The sequence below is a fragment of the Pelmatolapia mariae genome, linkage group LG15 (genome assembly GCF_036321145.2).
Source record: "Pelmatolapia mariae isolate MD_Pm_ZW linkage group LG15, Pm_UMD_F_2, whole genome shotgun sequence".
In the NCBI taxonomy this organism is placed as follows: Eukaryota; Metazoa; Chordata; class Actinopteri; order Cichliformes; family Cichlidae; genus Pelmatolapia; species Pelmatolapia mariae.
In genome coordinates this window covers 37,978,710-37,990,712 of record NC_086240.1, presented here as the reverse complement: position 1 = coordinate 37,990,712, position 12,003 = coordinate 37,978,710, and the positions used below count along the sequence as shown (strand labels likewise).

General features: G+C 46.2%; 1 protein-coding gene across 1 annotated transcript; it reads left to right on the top strand.

Moving 5' to 3' along the window:
- The first annotated feature begins 10,023 nt into the window (after positions 1-10,023).
- On the top strand, positions 10,024-11,801 carry her6 (hairy-related 6). Its single transcript, XM_063495314.1, has 4 exons — positions 10,024-10,333; positions 10,523-10,618; positions 10,734-10,821; positions 10,978-11,801. Exons 1-4 carry the CDS (start codon positions 10,226-10,228, stop codon positions 11,517-11,519), a joined length of 834 nt encoding a protein of 277 aa, XP_063351384.1. The 5' UTR covers positions 10,024-10,225; the 3' UTR covers positions 11,520-11,801.
- The last annotated feature ends 202 nt before the right edge of the window (positions 11,802-12,003 follow it).

Sequence of the window (12,003 nt, the reverse complement as noted above, 5' to 3'; positions counted from 1 at the left end):
AGAAGAGAAACCGATTGCTGAAACCAGCGCGAGGCTTGGAGTTGTTGCCAAGAGCCCTGCGATCTTACACAGCGCTGGTACTTAGCTCATCTCCTTGTTGAAAGCTGAAGCTCTCTGAGGGGGAAACAATAGGGGCTGCGATGGGTGCGGCAGCAAGGGGAGGTTAGGGGGCAGATAGGGTGTTAACTTGACTGAAAGGGGCAGCAAGGTGAAACCTGGAATGTGGTGCTGATGAGGTCATACCTGCGTTTGTGTATGTGTGGGAGACAGACTCGAGCCTCAGAGAGGATTCAGCACACACACCCCTTGAGGCCCCATCAGTAATGATGTCATGGGAAACTATTACAAAGCCCTTATTGGCTGTTTGTAAACTCTCTCCATTTCCTTTCTGGCCACATGAAAGCCTCGGTTTTGAACTCCTGAATAAAAACACAGCTTCTCTGAGGGGAATCTGCTGTAACGCTACCAGGCCGGAGTAGAAAATTCCGAGTGAAAATGTACTCCAATTTGGACAAGATGTAAATCATTACATCTCCTTTGATGTTCTTCCCGTCTCGTCCTCTCAGCCTCTGTCTCCCTCTTGTCTTTATTACTTATCGTTTCTCTTGACCGTAAACACTGTGAAGCGATCCCTGCTGCTATCCTGCGAGAGCAAGAGGGCCCCTCTCTGTGCAGTGTGTTGAAAACAGATCAACTTGAAGGAGCTGGGAACATGAAAGGAGGGAGCTAACAACAGGGGATAAACACATTCCTCTGCAACCCGGCCCCGCTACCGCTGGTGCCACTGCTGGCTGGTGGCAGCACAGGGGAGCTCGCAGCAAGAAGCATTTTGGCCACAAAGCAAAAGTAGAGGAGGGCGGGTGGGGGCAGCTGAAGATCCCTGAGCTCCCTCAGATCTCACATGCAGCAAGCAGCACTTGACCTTTCCAGCACTAAAGGAATATGACAGCCGTGAAGCCGACAGAGAGAATTGGGAGAGAGGCAAAGTGGGGTGGGGGTGGGTTGGAGGGGGGGCTGGTGAAGTGAGCAAGAGACAAAAGCCACACAAAGTGCAGGCTGCCACCAAAACAGTTAGTTTGCAATCAACGTCAGTCATCCCTCCTGTCGGGACAGTTTGATTTTCACTTTTCAAATGAGGCGTTTATTTTTGGCCTGATAACAGGGCCGGCTAAATTGAAATTGGCAGCTCGACAATCTACAGATAATAGTCGACTACGCAGGAGATCATGTGAACAGCCCTTTCTTTCACTGCGCTCGAGCCCCCACCCTCTCTCGCTCTCACTCCTGTCAAAGACGGGAAAAGAGGAAATGAGGGAGGGAGAAAGAGAGAAAAAGGGGCTAATCTTAGTCACAATCAGAGGAGGCTGAGAAGGCAAAAAAGGGAGTCTAAAATTGAAGGGGAGGAGGAGGAGGAGGGGTGCAGGAGCAAAAAAAAATAAAAAAAAAATAGAGTAATGTCCCGGTGATCAGGAGGAGGCCTGGAGGGGTGGTGAGGTGGGGTGAGGGTGTACAGGAGAGGTGAGGATAGAAAGAGAAAAGGAGGGAATTTCTTTAATGTTTCTGGCAGCAGACCAGCTGAGGTCTCAAGGTTATCCTGGCTTTGCAAACTCCCACGGGAAAGGTGGAGTGCTGAGGGCCGAAGGAGGGGGAGCGCTGAGGGCTCGAAAAGGGAGAGATGGCTGCCCTTTTTTCTCCGTGAGGGAGGGTAATGCTCTGGGGGAGGGTAATCCTCGGGCGCTCTTGTCTGATAAGGTTGGCCTTGGCCCAGGTAGGAGGAGAAAAAATGGCTCTGGGGCCTCCCAGGGCATCCTGGCAGACAGCTCTGCCCTCTTCCAGGTTAGCGCTGCAAAACTTAGAGATTTGATGAATTCTCTCTCAAGCCATTAGTTATAATCACATTTAGGTGATAACAGTATAATACCCTACAGAGAAACGCTTTCTTAACAATCTCGTCTGTACCGAAAAAGCTGCTCTGGAGGTGGTGCTGTCGGAGTACATCGCCTTACTCAAGGACACTTCAGTAGAGCAGGTCCTTCCTGACTCAGAGCATGAACTTCTCCCTAAACAAAAACACTTACTGTATGCTTCTGTGATGATTTTAAGTGTGTGTTGTGACATTAGGCTTTTACCATTAGCAAAGAGCAACAAGCATCAGAAAGCAGCCACACAAAAATCCGTAGAGCTGATTTTAATTTGATGTTTTGAATTGCCCCGCTTTGTAGCACAGCGTTTAGGCTGAACAGGATATACATGCATTGTTTTGTCTGTCTGTTATTTTGCTCCACTATGCAGTATTTCATTTAGTTTGGGAAGTAGACAGGAGACAGTAAACTGAACTGGAACAGAACTCCAAAAGTGCGACTTTACACAATGCTGCATACATTTGTGCATCCTGCCGCTGCGGTACTGTGCAGCGGCTTCAGGCTTCCAGCTGTGAGATGGCAGTTATTAAAAGTTTAAGGATGAAATAAAATCCTTTCAACAGTCATTGTGATGAGATCTTCTAGTCTAATGTCCTCAAAAACAGTTACATTTCAAACAACTAGCAGGAGAGACAAAACTGATTCATCATTCCTACTGTAACCTCTCACCTCTCCGTTCCCTGCTAGACTGTTTAAACTTATCAGCTCTATGAAAATGAACCTGGAATGTGGCATGTTTATGTGGCTACAATGAAGGGGGGGATCAGTGATTGTGTAGGAAAGATCTGCATTGTTATGTGTTTGTTTACTGTAAACTAGGCCTATTAGGGATAATGATTCACAGCATCAAGCTGTCAGCGTCTGGAGCTGTGTGTGTATGTGTGCGTTTGTGTGTGTGCACGCTTGGATGCCTCTTCAAAAGCTGGTCTTCTTATCATCAGTCAACAAATGGCCTCCTCAGAAGGAAATGGGGAGTCTTTGTGCACCTGTAATTCAAATGTCCCCGTGCTGATTGAGAGTAAACAAGAGACACGCTGCCCTTCTGTTTTATGTGGACTCAGTGATTAATGGACGGAAAAAAGAAAAGGGCAGGCATGTTCAGGTGTTCAAAAAGAAACTTCTTCTTGAGCTGCATTTTTGTTCGTTTGCTTGTTTGTGCAAATCTAGATATTAACTTTGAGACAACTCGAAAATGTTTCGCATAGATGCTGCTCATTGTCCCAAGACTGAGTCCCATTTGGCCAGAACTCTGCTCTGAGCGTCTAGTAATAAAAACATTTAATCCGTAATTATGTCTTCATAGCACCAGAACCCGCTGATGCTTTATCAAACTGAAACAAAAAAAAATGCAAATAGACAGTAGTGAAATTTGCAAACAACTGACCCAAATCTGATTCTTTCTTTCATCTCTTCTTTACTTTGACAGCTTGAGTTCTGTACACAAATAAGTCCACCATCTAGAACATCGAGTAAATGGTGATTACAACACATTTGCATGAGTGGCCCTCACCCCCACCCGCATTACTAAAAAGCAGCAAAAGCAGCTGTATTCCTAGTTTGCTCCAGCCTCAGGCATCCTAACCAGAGACCCAGGCCAACTCGCTGGTCCTCTCCCTAACCGCTTCCTCTCCAACGCTGCTAGATTTGACTCACCGTGACCTCTGACCTTCGACGCTACACCGCCTCCCCCACACATGCAAATAGCGCTGGTCTGTTCCAGGAGGCATGATAAAAGAAGAGGAGAGGGTCAGATGGAGGGAAAGAAGAGAGAGGCGGAGGAGTGATGTGGAAGGATGGAAGCTTGGGGGGCTAGTGGTGGTGGTGGTAGGGGGTGAGCATGGAGGAGAGAAGAGACCCCTAAAGGAAGCGGGAGCATCTTGGTCTCTGAAGTGGAGGGAGGCTGTGGCAGCTGTCTGGGGAAGCTGCGGTCTACAGCCCAGCGCTGAGGCCTTAAAACATTTCTCTCTGTTTTAGCAAGCCAAAACGGACCCCAGCGCCTGTGTCTGCGAGGCTTACAGTGACCCGTGCTGATCTTTCTCTGCGTGTGTGTTTGTGTGTGTGCTTGTATGGGAAAAAGAAAGTGTGGGTACATTCACTGTACTTATTGTTTTCCTTGCTCCCAGGCTGCTCCAGGCACCTCAGTTTGTGTGTGTGAGGGGAGGTAAGCGATGTGTGCGGCTGTATCTGGAGAGCCTCCAAGCACCCCTCCTCCCACCCTCCCATCTCCTCTCCTCTCCTCTCTCCTCCTTCTGTTCTCTCTGCTTGGAGGATCTGTCAGTTCTCCTTCTCTCTCTTTGTCCCTGCTTTGATCCTGCTCTCCAAGCCTTGGCTGGCCTCACTAACAGCAGCTGAGCACAGGTCCTACTCCACTCCCACTAATAACACACATTCATGCCACACTGGGATGATGTGCTTCGACAGACCCCCCCCCCCCCCCCCCCCCCCCCCCCCCCCAAACACACACACTCACTTGCTGCTCCACTTCCTCCCCCTCTTTTTGCTAACACACTGTAAAATGAGTAAAAACAGATTCAACTATCATCCGGTGCTCTCTGTAAGTATTCAGAGCTGATCCCTTACGCACAAGTCTCTGTCTGCACCAACACTCACTCTGATATAAGTGACTGTGGGTACTTCTAAACCCAGCAATGTAGTGTCTCCTGTGTATACATTATGTTGATTTTTGTTTTGTTTTGTTTTTTAAGAGGCAAATGATTCGAGGGGAAGGATTACACTGATTAAATTAACTGTCTTTCATCAAAAGACGCTATATGTATGTCACAGGGTAACTTAAAAATGGTTATTTAGCCAGATATCAAATATACATGCTTCTTCACCCAACATCTAATGGAAGCGTGCTAACATTACACCTCTGCCGAGGGGCAGGCCATTGATGCTCATATCTATATTCTATCACATTGTCAGGAGCGTGAGTTTTTCATCATGCATGCTTCAGTCTGCAGAGTAATACAGTTGGCAGGTTTGGTTCAATAGTTCCCACATGAAAGGGATTCCAACAAAGTTTGTTGTGGTTTTGTGATGGTTTTTTTTCTTTCTGATTTGTTTTAGTAAATGGGTCATGATTTATGGAAAGCTATATTGCTTCGGAGTTTTTCAGTTGTACTGTTGGTGCTTTTATCCCCAACGAGGCTTGAGACATTTTGTTGAATTACGTTCAAGAGAAAGAAGAGTAACTCTGAAGCTGAGAGGCTCACACCAGAACAGTTTACATGAACAAATAGGATAACAAGCTAGAGAAAAAACACAAACGTATACACATATTTATTATTCCAGCTGTTTCTAATTATAAAATTTGAAATAGGTGCAGTGATTTACTGAAACATGTGGAAAGATACATGTAAATACAGCACATAAGCTAAAAAAAAAGAGTTTGTACATTTCTAAAAAGCTTGAAAATCAATTCTTCGACACAGCCTGAGCACTGATTTCTTGTAATTTCTTTGAGTTGTCTTCAATTCTTCGGGCTATTCGAAGGACATTCAAAGCCCTTCTATGGATGTCAGCTGCCTCTTGTTCATGATCAGGCCAGCTGATGACTGATTGTGTTCCACTGTGTCTTTTTTTTAATCCAGGTATGCTTTTACTGTGTTGGTATTGTGTGTGAGATCATCGGCATGCTGAAAAATTAAGACATTGTCAATCAGACACTTTCCAGATGGTATGCATCGCGTGGTTGATGCACGGTGGTTTTCTGTGTTCACAATTCCATGAATTTTGACAAGATCTCCAACATCACCGGCTAAAATACAGCTCCACGACCACAACAGAGCCTCTGTGTGTTACAGATGGCTGTAGACACCCACTGTGAATAGGCAAACATCCTGCCCCTATAGTCCACAGAAGTATCACATCACACCTGTGTGGGTTTGGTTGTAAGTACATCCTTGTGTGCATACTGATAAGATAGTATATAATACTACAGATACGCCCATATGTAATAATAGTGTGGTACATTGAATAGTAGTGTGTGGTAGTATACTGAGTAGATTTATGCTACTCAGTGTAGAGTAATTCTGTGTGTACTGGTTTGACAGAAAAATGAACTTAAGGTTCACTTAGCACCTTTTTTTCCTTTCTTTTCCTTCTCATTTTTGTGCAAACAAAAAAAATTGTAGTGTCAAAGTCCTTAGATGCAATTGTTTATGTCAACTTTAAACTTTCACGCATTACTTTACATAGTACGTTTGACGATTTGAAACTGAAATCAATAGCATGAGCAGTCATTCAGCCATGTCTGAGCTTCTGCAAGCACTCAGATAAAAGTTGTAGAGAACCAGGAGCCTCGGATTGTTTGTAACAAGCTTCTTTTCCTCTTTGCAGCTTTAAAGAGCTGCAAAGTTCATTGGCTGTTGACAAGCAGTGACAGTGCACACATTTGCCACTCACTTCTGAAGGAAATGAAAGGATTTCTGCGGACTTGTTGACCATGCTAATCACAGTGTGGACTGTTGGATAAGTCAAGTCAGTCACCACTGTGTCGCGGCCTCTTGGGAGAGCAGGCTGTATCAACACAGTGCCACCCTCAGTTTGGCAGAGGCAGCCACATGACGCCTCGAGGCTGGCCTTGATACAGCCTGTCTGGCTGCTTACTTCCCACTCTTCTTGCCAGCTAGTGATGCCAGGATAGGCATTTAAGCTTGAACCCCACCTTCCCACCCCACTGAACACACACACACAACCATGTCACCCTTGTTGCACCGGGAGTGCCCTCTGGCAGCAGCACTGTTCACCAATGGCTTACACATTAAGGCATGGGCGGTGTATGACAGTGGGCCAGACTGTCTGTTTTGTGAACACAATGTTTCACACTTTCTCACACACACACACTTTAAAAGCCACACAATCTCCCTGTCTAATTGCATTATTGCAGTGTGCGGAGGTCCATGGTCGAGAGGGCTCAATAAAGATATGAGCCCTGGGAAAAAGACTAGGAGTGGAGGAATGAAAAAAAGAGGAAGAGGGAGATAAAGCCGAGCTGTAAGGAGGGGTGATAAAAAAGAGATAAAAGCAGAGACAGGATAAGGTCAAGAGCGATGAGTGTTGGCATATGGGACAAGTAAGGAGGTCACAGGTAAAAAATAAAAAAATAAAAGAATGCAAGAATTTGGAAAGTGACACCTGTGTGCTCCAAATAAAAATACATTTAAAAAGTGTTTAAGTGTATTTTTTTTCTGCCTACTGGCCAGATAATCATCATCTTTTGGTTTTGGTGTATCTCTGCACATAATGTGATCAAAAGCTTCTTAGAAACAGGGACGTGTTGGCTGTGAGTCTGAGCCTGTTTCCCACAGATTCTGTGTGATATGGGGTTGACACATAGCAACAGGTAACACTCCGGGGACCGACGGCAGCCAGGTGCGACTGATAAGATGTTCAGCTGGAGAGAAAAGGGAGAGAGCGACAGAACCAAAGCTCCGTGACTCAGTTCAACAGCGGAGACCTCATGCAACATGAGCGTGAGAAAATCATTCAGGCGGGGAGTGTTTCAAAACCTACACTCTGACTTTAGACCGTCGGTAGGTTTGTTTTGGAACTCTGTCAGTGCCATTGTGCACAAAAAAAGAAAAGAGAAGAAAGAAGCAGGTGTGCAGTAGCAACAATGGGAACCTGTTAGTGATGTGTTTGACAGAGGCAGCATTGTTGTGCATGCAGAATACTTAGGGTTGTTGCAGCAGGGCTTAGGCGCATGTACACACCAGACTTCCTTGTGGCAAAAGCACCAAAGTTTTGCAGTTACACACAAGACGCGCGTGCGGTTTCATTGACGTCTCCGCGTGCCAGTTACTTCTACTCATTCCGACATTTTCATTTCATCTTGAAATCTGAATTTCAAAATCACTCATTGATCTGGCCAAATGAAACGAATACCCCGAATAACGTGCAGCATAGGGAGAGTTAAAGTTTTCTCATTATTTTATCTGTGTGTGAGCTGCTGGCGTTTGTTGAAATGTACCGCTGGATGCTCGAGCGCAATCCTTGCGAAAACCTAAAAAAAAAGAAAGAAGAAGGTCTGCATCTCTGTCGTGTTGAGCCGAGGAAGTGAGGAGCTCGGGTGCAGCTCCGAGTTGCCTATCAAATTCACGATCTTGCGGCCAGCCGCTGGCGACGCCCCGCAGATCCAGGCGGCAAGCCGGCGAGAGGAGCGCCTTCCCCTGGTCGCCTGCGCGCCACGTGTCGCGGTCTCTGCAGCAGCTGGAGGTGTGTGAGCACAGCGGAGCGCCGTGCACTGAGCTGTGTGTGCTCAAAAGAAGAAAACAGGAGTTTCTTTTTCTTTTTTTTGCCTATCCCACTTTAAACAATCAGATATCGTTCAGCTCTATTCATTTCACTTTAGTATGCATGGCCAATGTTTCTCTGTTTTATTAATAAAATGGATGTAAATTAATATTTAGGTGGAGCAGACGAAGCCAAACTTTGTTTCTCATAAACAATGATGTTCTTCAAACTATGAATAATGTAAATACAAACATTCGTTTAAATGCGGAAAAGCTTGATTATCACCGCGAGGACTATTCGATGTTTAAATACACTTTAAGGTGTCTCTAGTTTCACCTACTAGAGGCATCTTTGTAACCCTGGAGCGCAGGGTTACAAACTTCCCCCTGTTTGTGTCGCACAACCTGAACACGCCGGGCTGATGCCCGTCAATAAACCTGCAATACACAACTGCTGGCACTATTTCTCTCCCTTTATGTCCGCCGTCTGCTCTTTCTAACTGCAATAAAGATAAGGAATAAATTATGACCCGAAATCTAAAAAAGCCTTGAACGCTGTGGGGTGGCCATAGGCGGGAAGGAGGAGGCAAAGGAGAAGAAGGAGGGAGGGGAGGGAGGGAGGCATCGGTGTGATCGTGTGAGCTCTCCGGGCTCAGAAATATCTCTGCTCTGGCTCACATTCCGATAAGGGAGCCCGATCCAGCTCTCTCTGTAGGCGTGGTTTTCCCAGGCTTTTAAAACAGCAGCTGCTATTTACCTTCCCCTCTAATGTAAACCACCGCCGCCGCCGCCACATACCCTCCCCTCCTCTCTCCTCCCCCCTCTCTGGGCTCACCCTCCTCCCCTGGCCCGGCGGCCCCCCGGCAGCCCGGCGGCCAAACCTCCAACCACCGCACTCATAAAACATCCTGGCACGTGCTCCACATTCACAACACCGACAGATGATTAAGTGCCAAAATTTGTACCACAGAGTTCAAAACTACAGTAACGTGGAAACCGAGAGTGCGCGTTTACCCCCACCTCCTCCACCTCCACCCAGGGCCAACCAAATTAACCTTGCTCGGGGAATGTAATGATGGTGCTCAGCGCGGTGTGCGCTTGTTTCGGGATTTCACTTCGCCTTCTCATGTGGTCTCCCCGTGCGGTTTTGTTAGTTGTCATGAGTTGTCATCCCAGGTTGTTTCTTTAACAGATTTCATTTGTAACAGTAACTACCCAAGTTTGGCTGAAAGGAAAACAAAACCGCTCCCCTGCCTGCGCCTCTTCCATGGCACATGACTGAAACTTTGATTGCAGGATTGCCTACCACTTCCCAGTGGTGTGTGTGTTTGTGTGTGTGTTTTTTGAACGGTAGAAAATAGCTCTATTTTCTTTTAAAGCCACTATAAGCAGCTGCCAATAAATTTTCAACAGCCTAGCAAAGTTGGAAAGCTTATGGAGACAGAATGTGGAAAGCATATTTGTAGTGTTTTTGCTGTTTTTTGCCATTAATTTATACAATTTCATCATAAATATAATTGCTCTCTGTGGTCATGTGCTGTCCGGTAAATAAAAAAGTTCCTCTGCCCAGTCAGCGGCTCCACTGTTAATATGTAAACGCTACGATGATTGAAGACTGACGGCAGTTTCCCCGGCTGTGCCCTGAACCCGGGCCGCGCGCCATTGGCCGCCAGCTCCAGCGGCCAAACAACCAATGGGAGGGCGCCGACCACGAGCCGTCCTCCTTCGGGCCGCGTGTCCCTCGCCCTGATTGGTGGAAAGTTACTGTGGGAAAGAAAGTTTGGGAAGTTTCACACGAGCCGTTCGCGTGCAGTGAGAGATATAAATACAAGCCACACGCGGAGAGCCCAACAGAGAGACTGCATCCGCTCCTGGTAGTCGCTACTGCTGCACGTCGCTCTAACGGATTCTAACTCGATACACATCTCAGGATTTTTTCTTTTCTTTTTTTTCAAGGGAGAAGAGACTTTTAAATATCTCAATCTGAAAACTCTCACCTCCCCTGCTTTTCTGCACAATTGGATCGTAATTTCCTGTGGTTTTGTGGGATATTTCTCAATAAAAAAGATGCCTGCCGATATGATGGAAAAAACCTCCTCCTCTCCGGTTGCTGCAACCCCGGCAAGCATGAACACAACTCCCGATAAACCCAAGACAGCCTCTGAGCACAGAAAGGTTGGTATTGACAATATTTACCCGTTACTGTCATTTAAAACAAAACAAAAACCTTCAACATTTCATTTCGGACACAATTTCTCACACGCTTCTAGTCCAAAGGGAGGATTTTTTTTTTTTTTTTGGCTTTTTACGCACCAAACAAGACAAATGGTTTTTAACAGCTTTTATCATTTTGTGTTCTTTTAGTCGTCAAAGCCAATTATGGAAAAGAGAAGAAGAGCCAGAATCAACGAGAGCTTGGGGCAGCTGAAAACTCTCATCCTGGATGCTCTCAAAAAAGATGTAAGTGCTCGCTCGTCATTCTCGTTATTAATAGATTTCCAGACTTCATCTGTCAAACAGTAAGAAAGTGGGTGCGTGATGCTCATCGGGTCTGTTTTCCGTCCCCTTTCCTCAGAGCTCCAGACACTCCAAACTGGAGAAGGCGGACATCCTGGAGATGACTGTGAAGCATCTCCGGAACCTCCAGAGGGCTCAAATGACCGGTAAGTGGCATTTTTCGGACTAATCGGTTTCTGTGTCTTTTAGATCATCTACGCTAGTCTAGCAAGTCGGCTTCAAAAACCCCAAAAATCAAATTTTCTTACAGCCAGAGGTGAACGTGCTCGATTTAAATATATCATTTTTTGTTTTCTTTGCAGCTGCCCTGAACACCGACCCCACTGTCTTGGGAAAATATCGTGCCGGATTCAGTGAGTGCATGAATGAAGTGACCCGGTTCCTGTCCACCTGCGAAGGTGTCAACACCGAAGTCAGGACGCGACTCCTCGGCCACTTGGCCAACTGCATGACCCAGATCAATGCCATGAATTATCCCAGCCAGCATCAGCACCAACATCAGCTCCCTTCCACCGCCGGGCCAACACATCCCTCCTTCGGCCAGTCCATGGTGCAAATCCCCAACTCGTCCCCACAGGTCCTGCCCATGAACCCGGTATCCTGTAAAGGTGGCTCCTCACCGGCCAGTTTACCCTCAGACGCCACCAAAGTGTACGGCGGTTTCCAGATCGTGCCTGCCACAGACGGACAGTTTGCGTTCCTCATACCCAACGCGGCATTTGCGCCAAACGGCCCCGTTATTCCCGTGTACGCCAACAATGTCAGCACGCCCGTGCCCGTTCCGGCCGCGGTGTCTCCCGGAGCCCCGTCTGGCAACACGGATTCAGTGTGGCGACCTTGGTGAAAAAGCGGGGAAGGGCCGCAGAGACTTGAAATGACACTTACTAGCTCTTTCTTTGTTCAATGTTAGGAAGTTGTTTTGAATCCTGTTAGTTCTTGTAAAATGGAAAGAGTATGCACTATATTTGTACAGCTAACAAGGGAGTAAAGTTCATATTGAAATGGGATTTGTATTGTGGAAGTCCGTTCACTGCATTACATATATATATATACATATATATATGAGTTGTCTTTTTTTACCGTGTGACGCCAAAGATATGTTTAATGCTCTTATGCTGTTCTTCGTTTTGGAAGACAAATAAATTTGTAAAGATATGAAAACAGGCGCTTCTCCTGCTTCTTTTTCTTCTTCTTCTTCTGCTTGAAAACGAAAATAAGAATCTCCATATAAATGCTAATGACAATAATATATTAGTAAATCCTATTAGCTAGTACCTCAGCTGTGGCTCATATGAGCTTCAGTTTATTTTTCCTGTGTTTATTGCGTG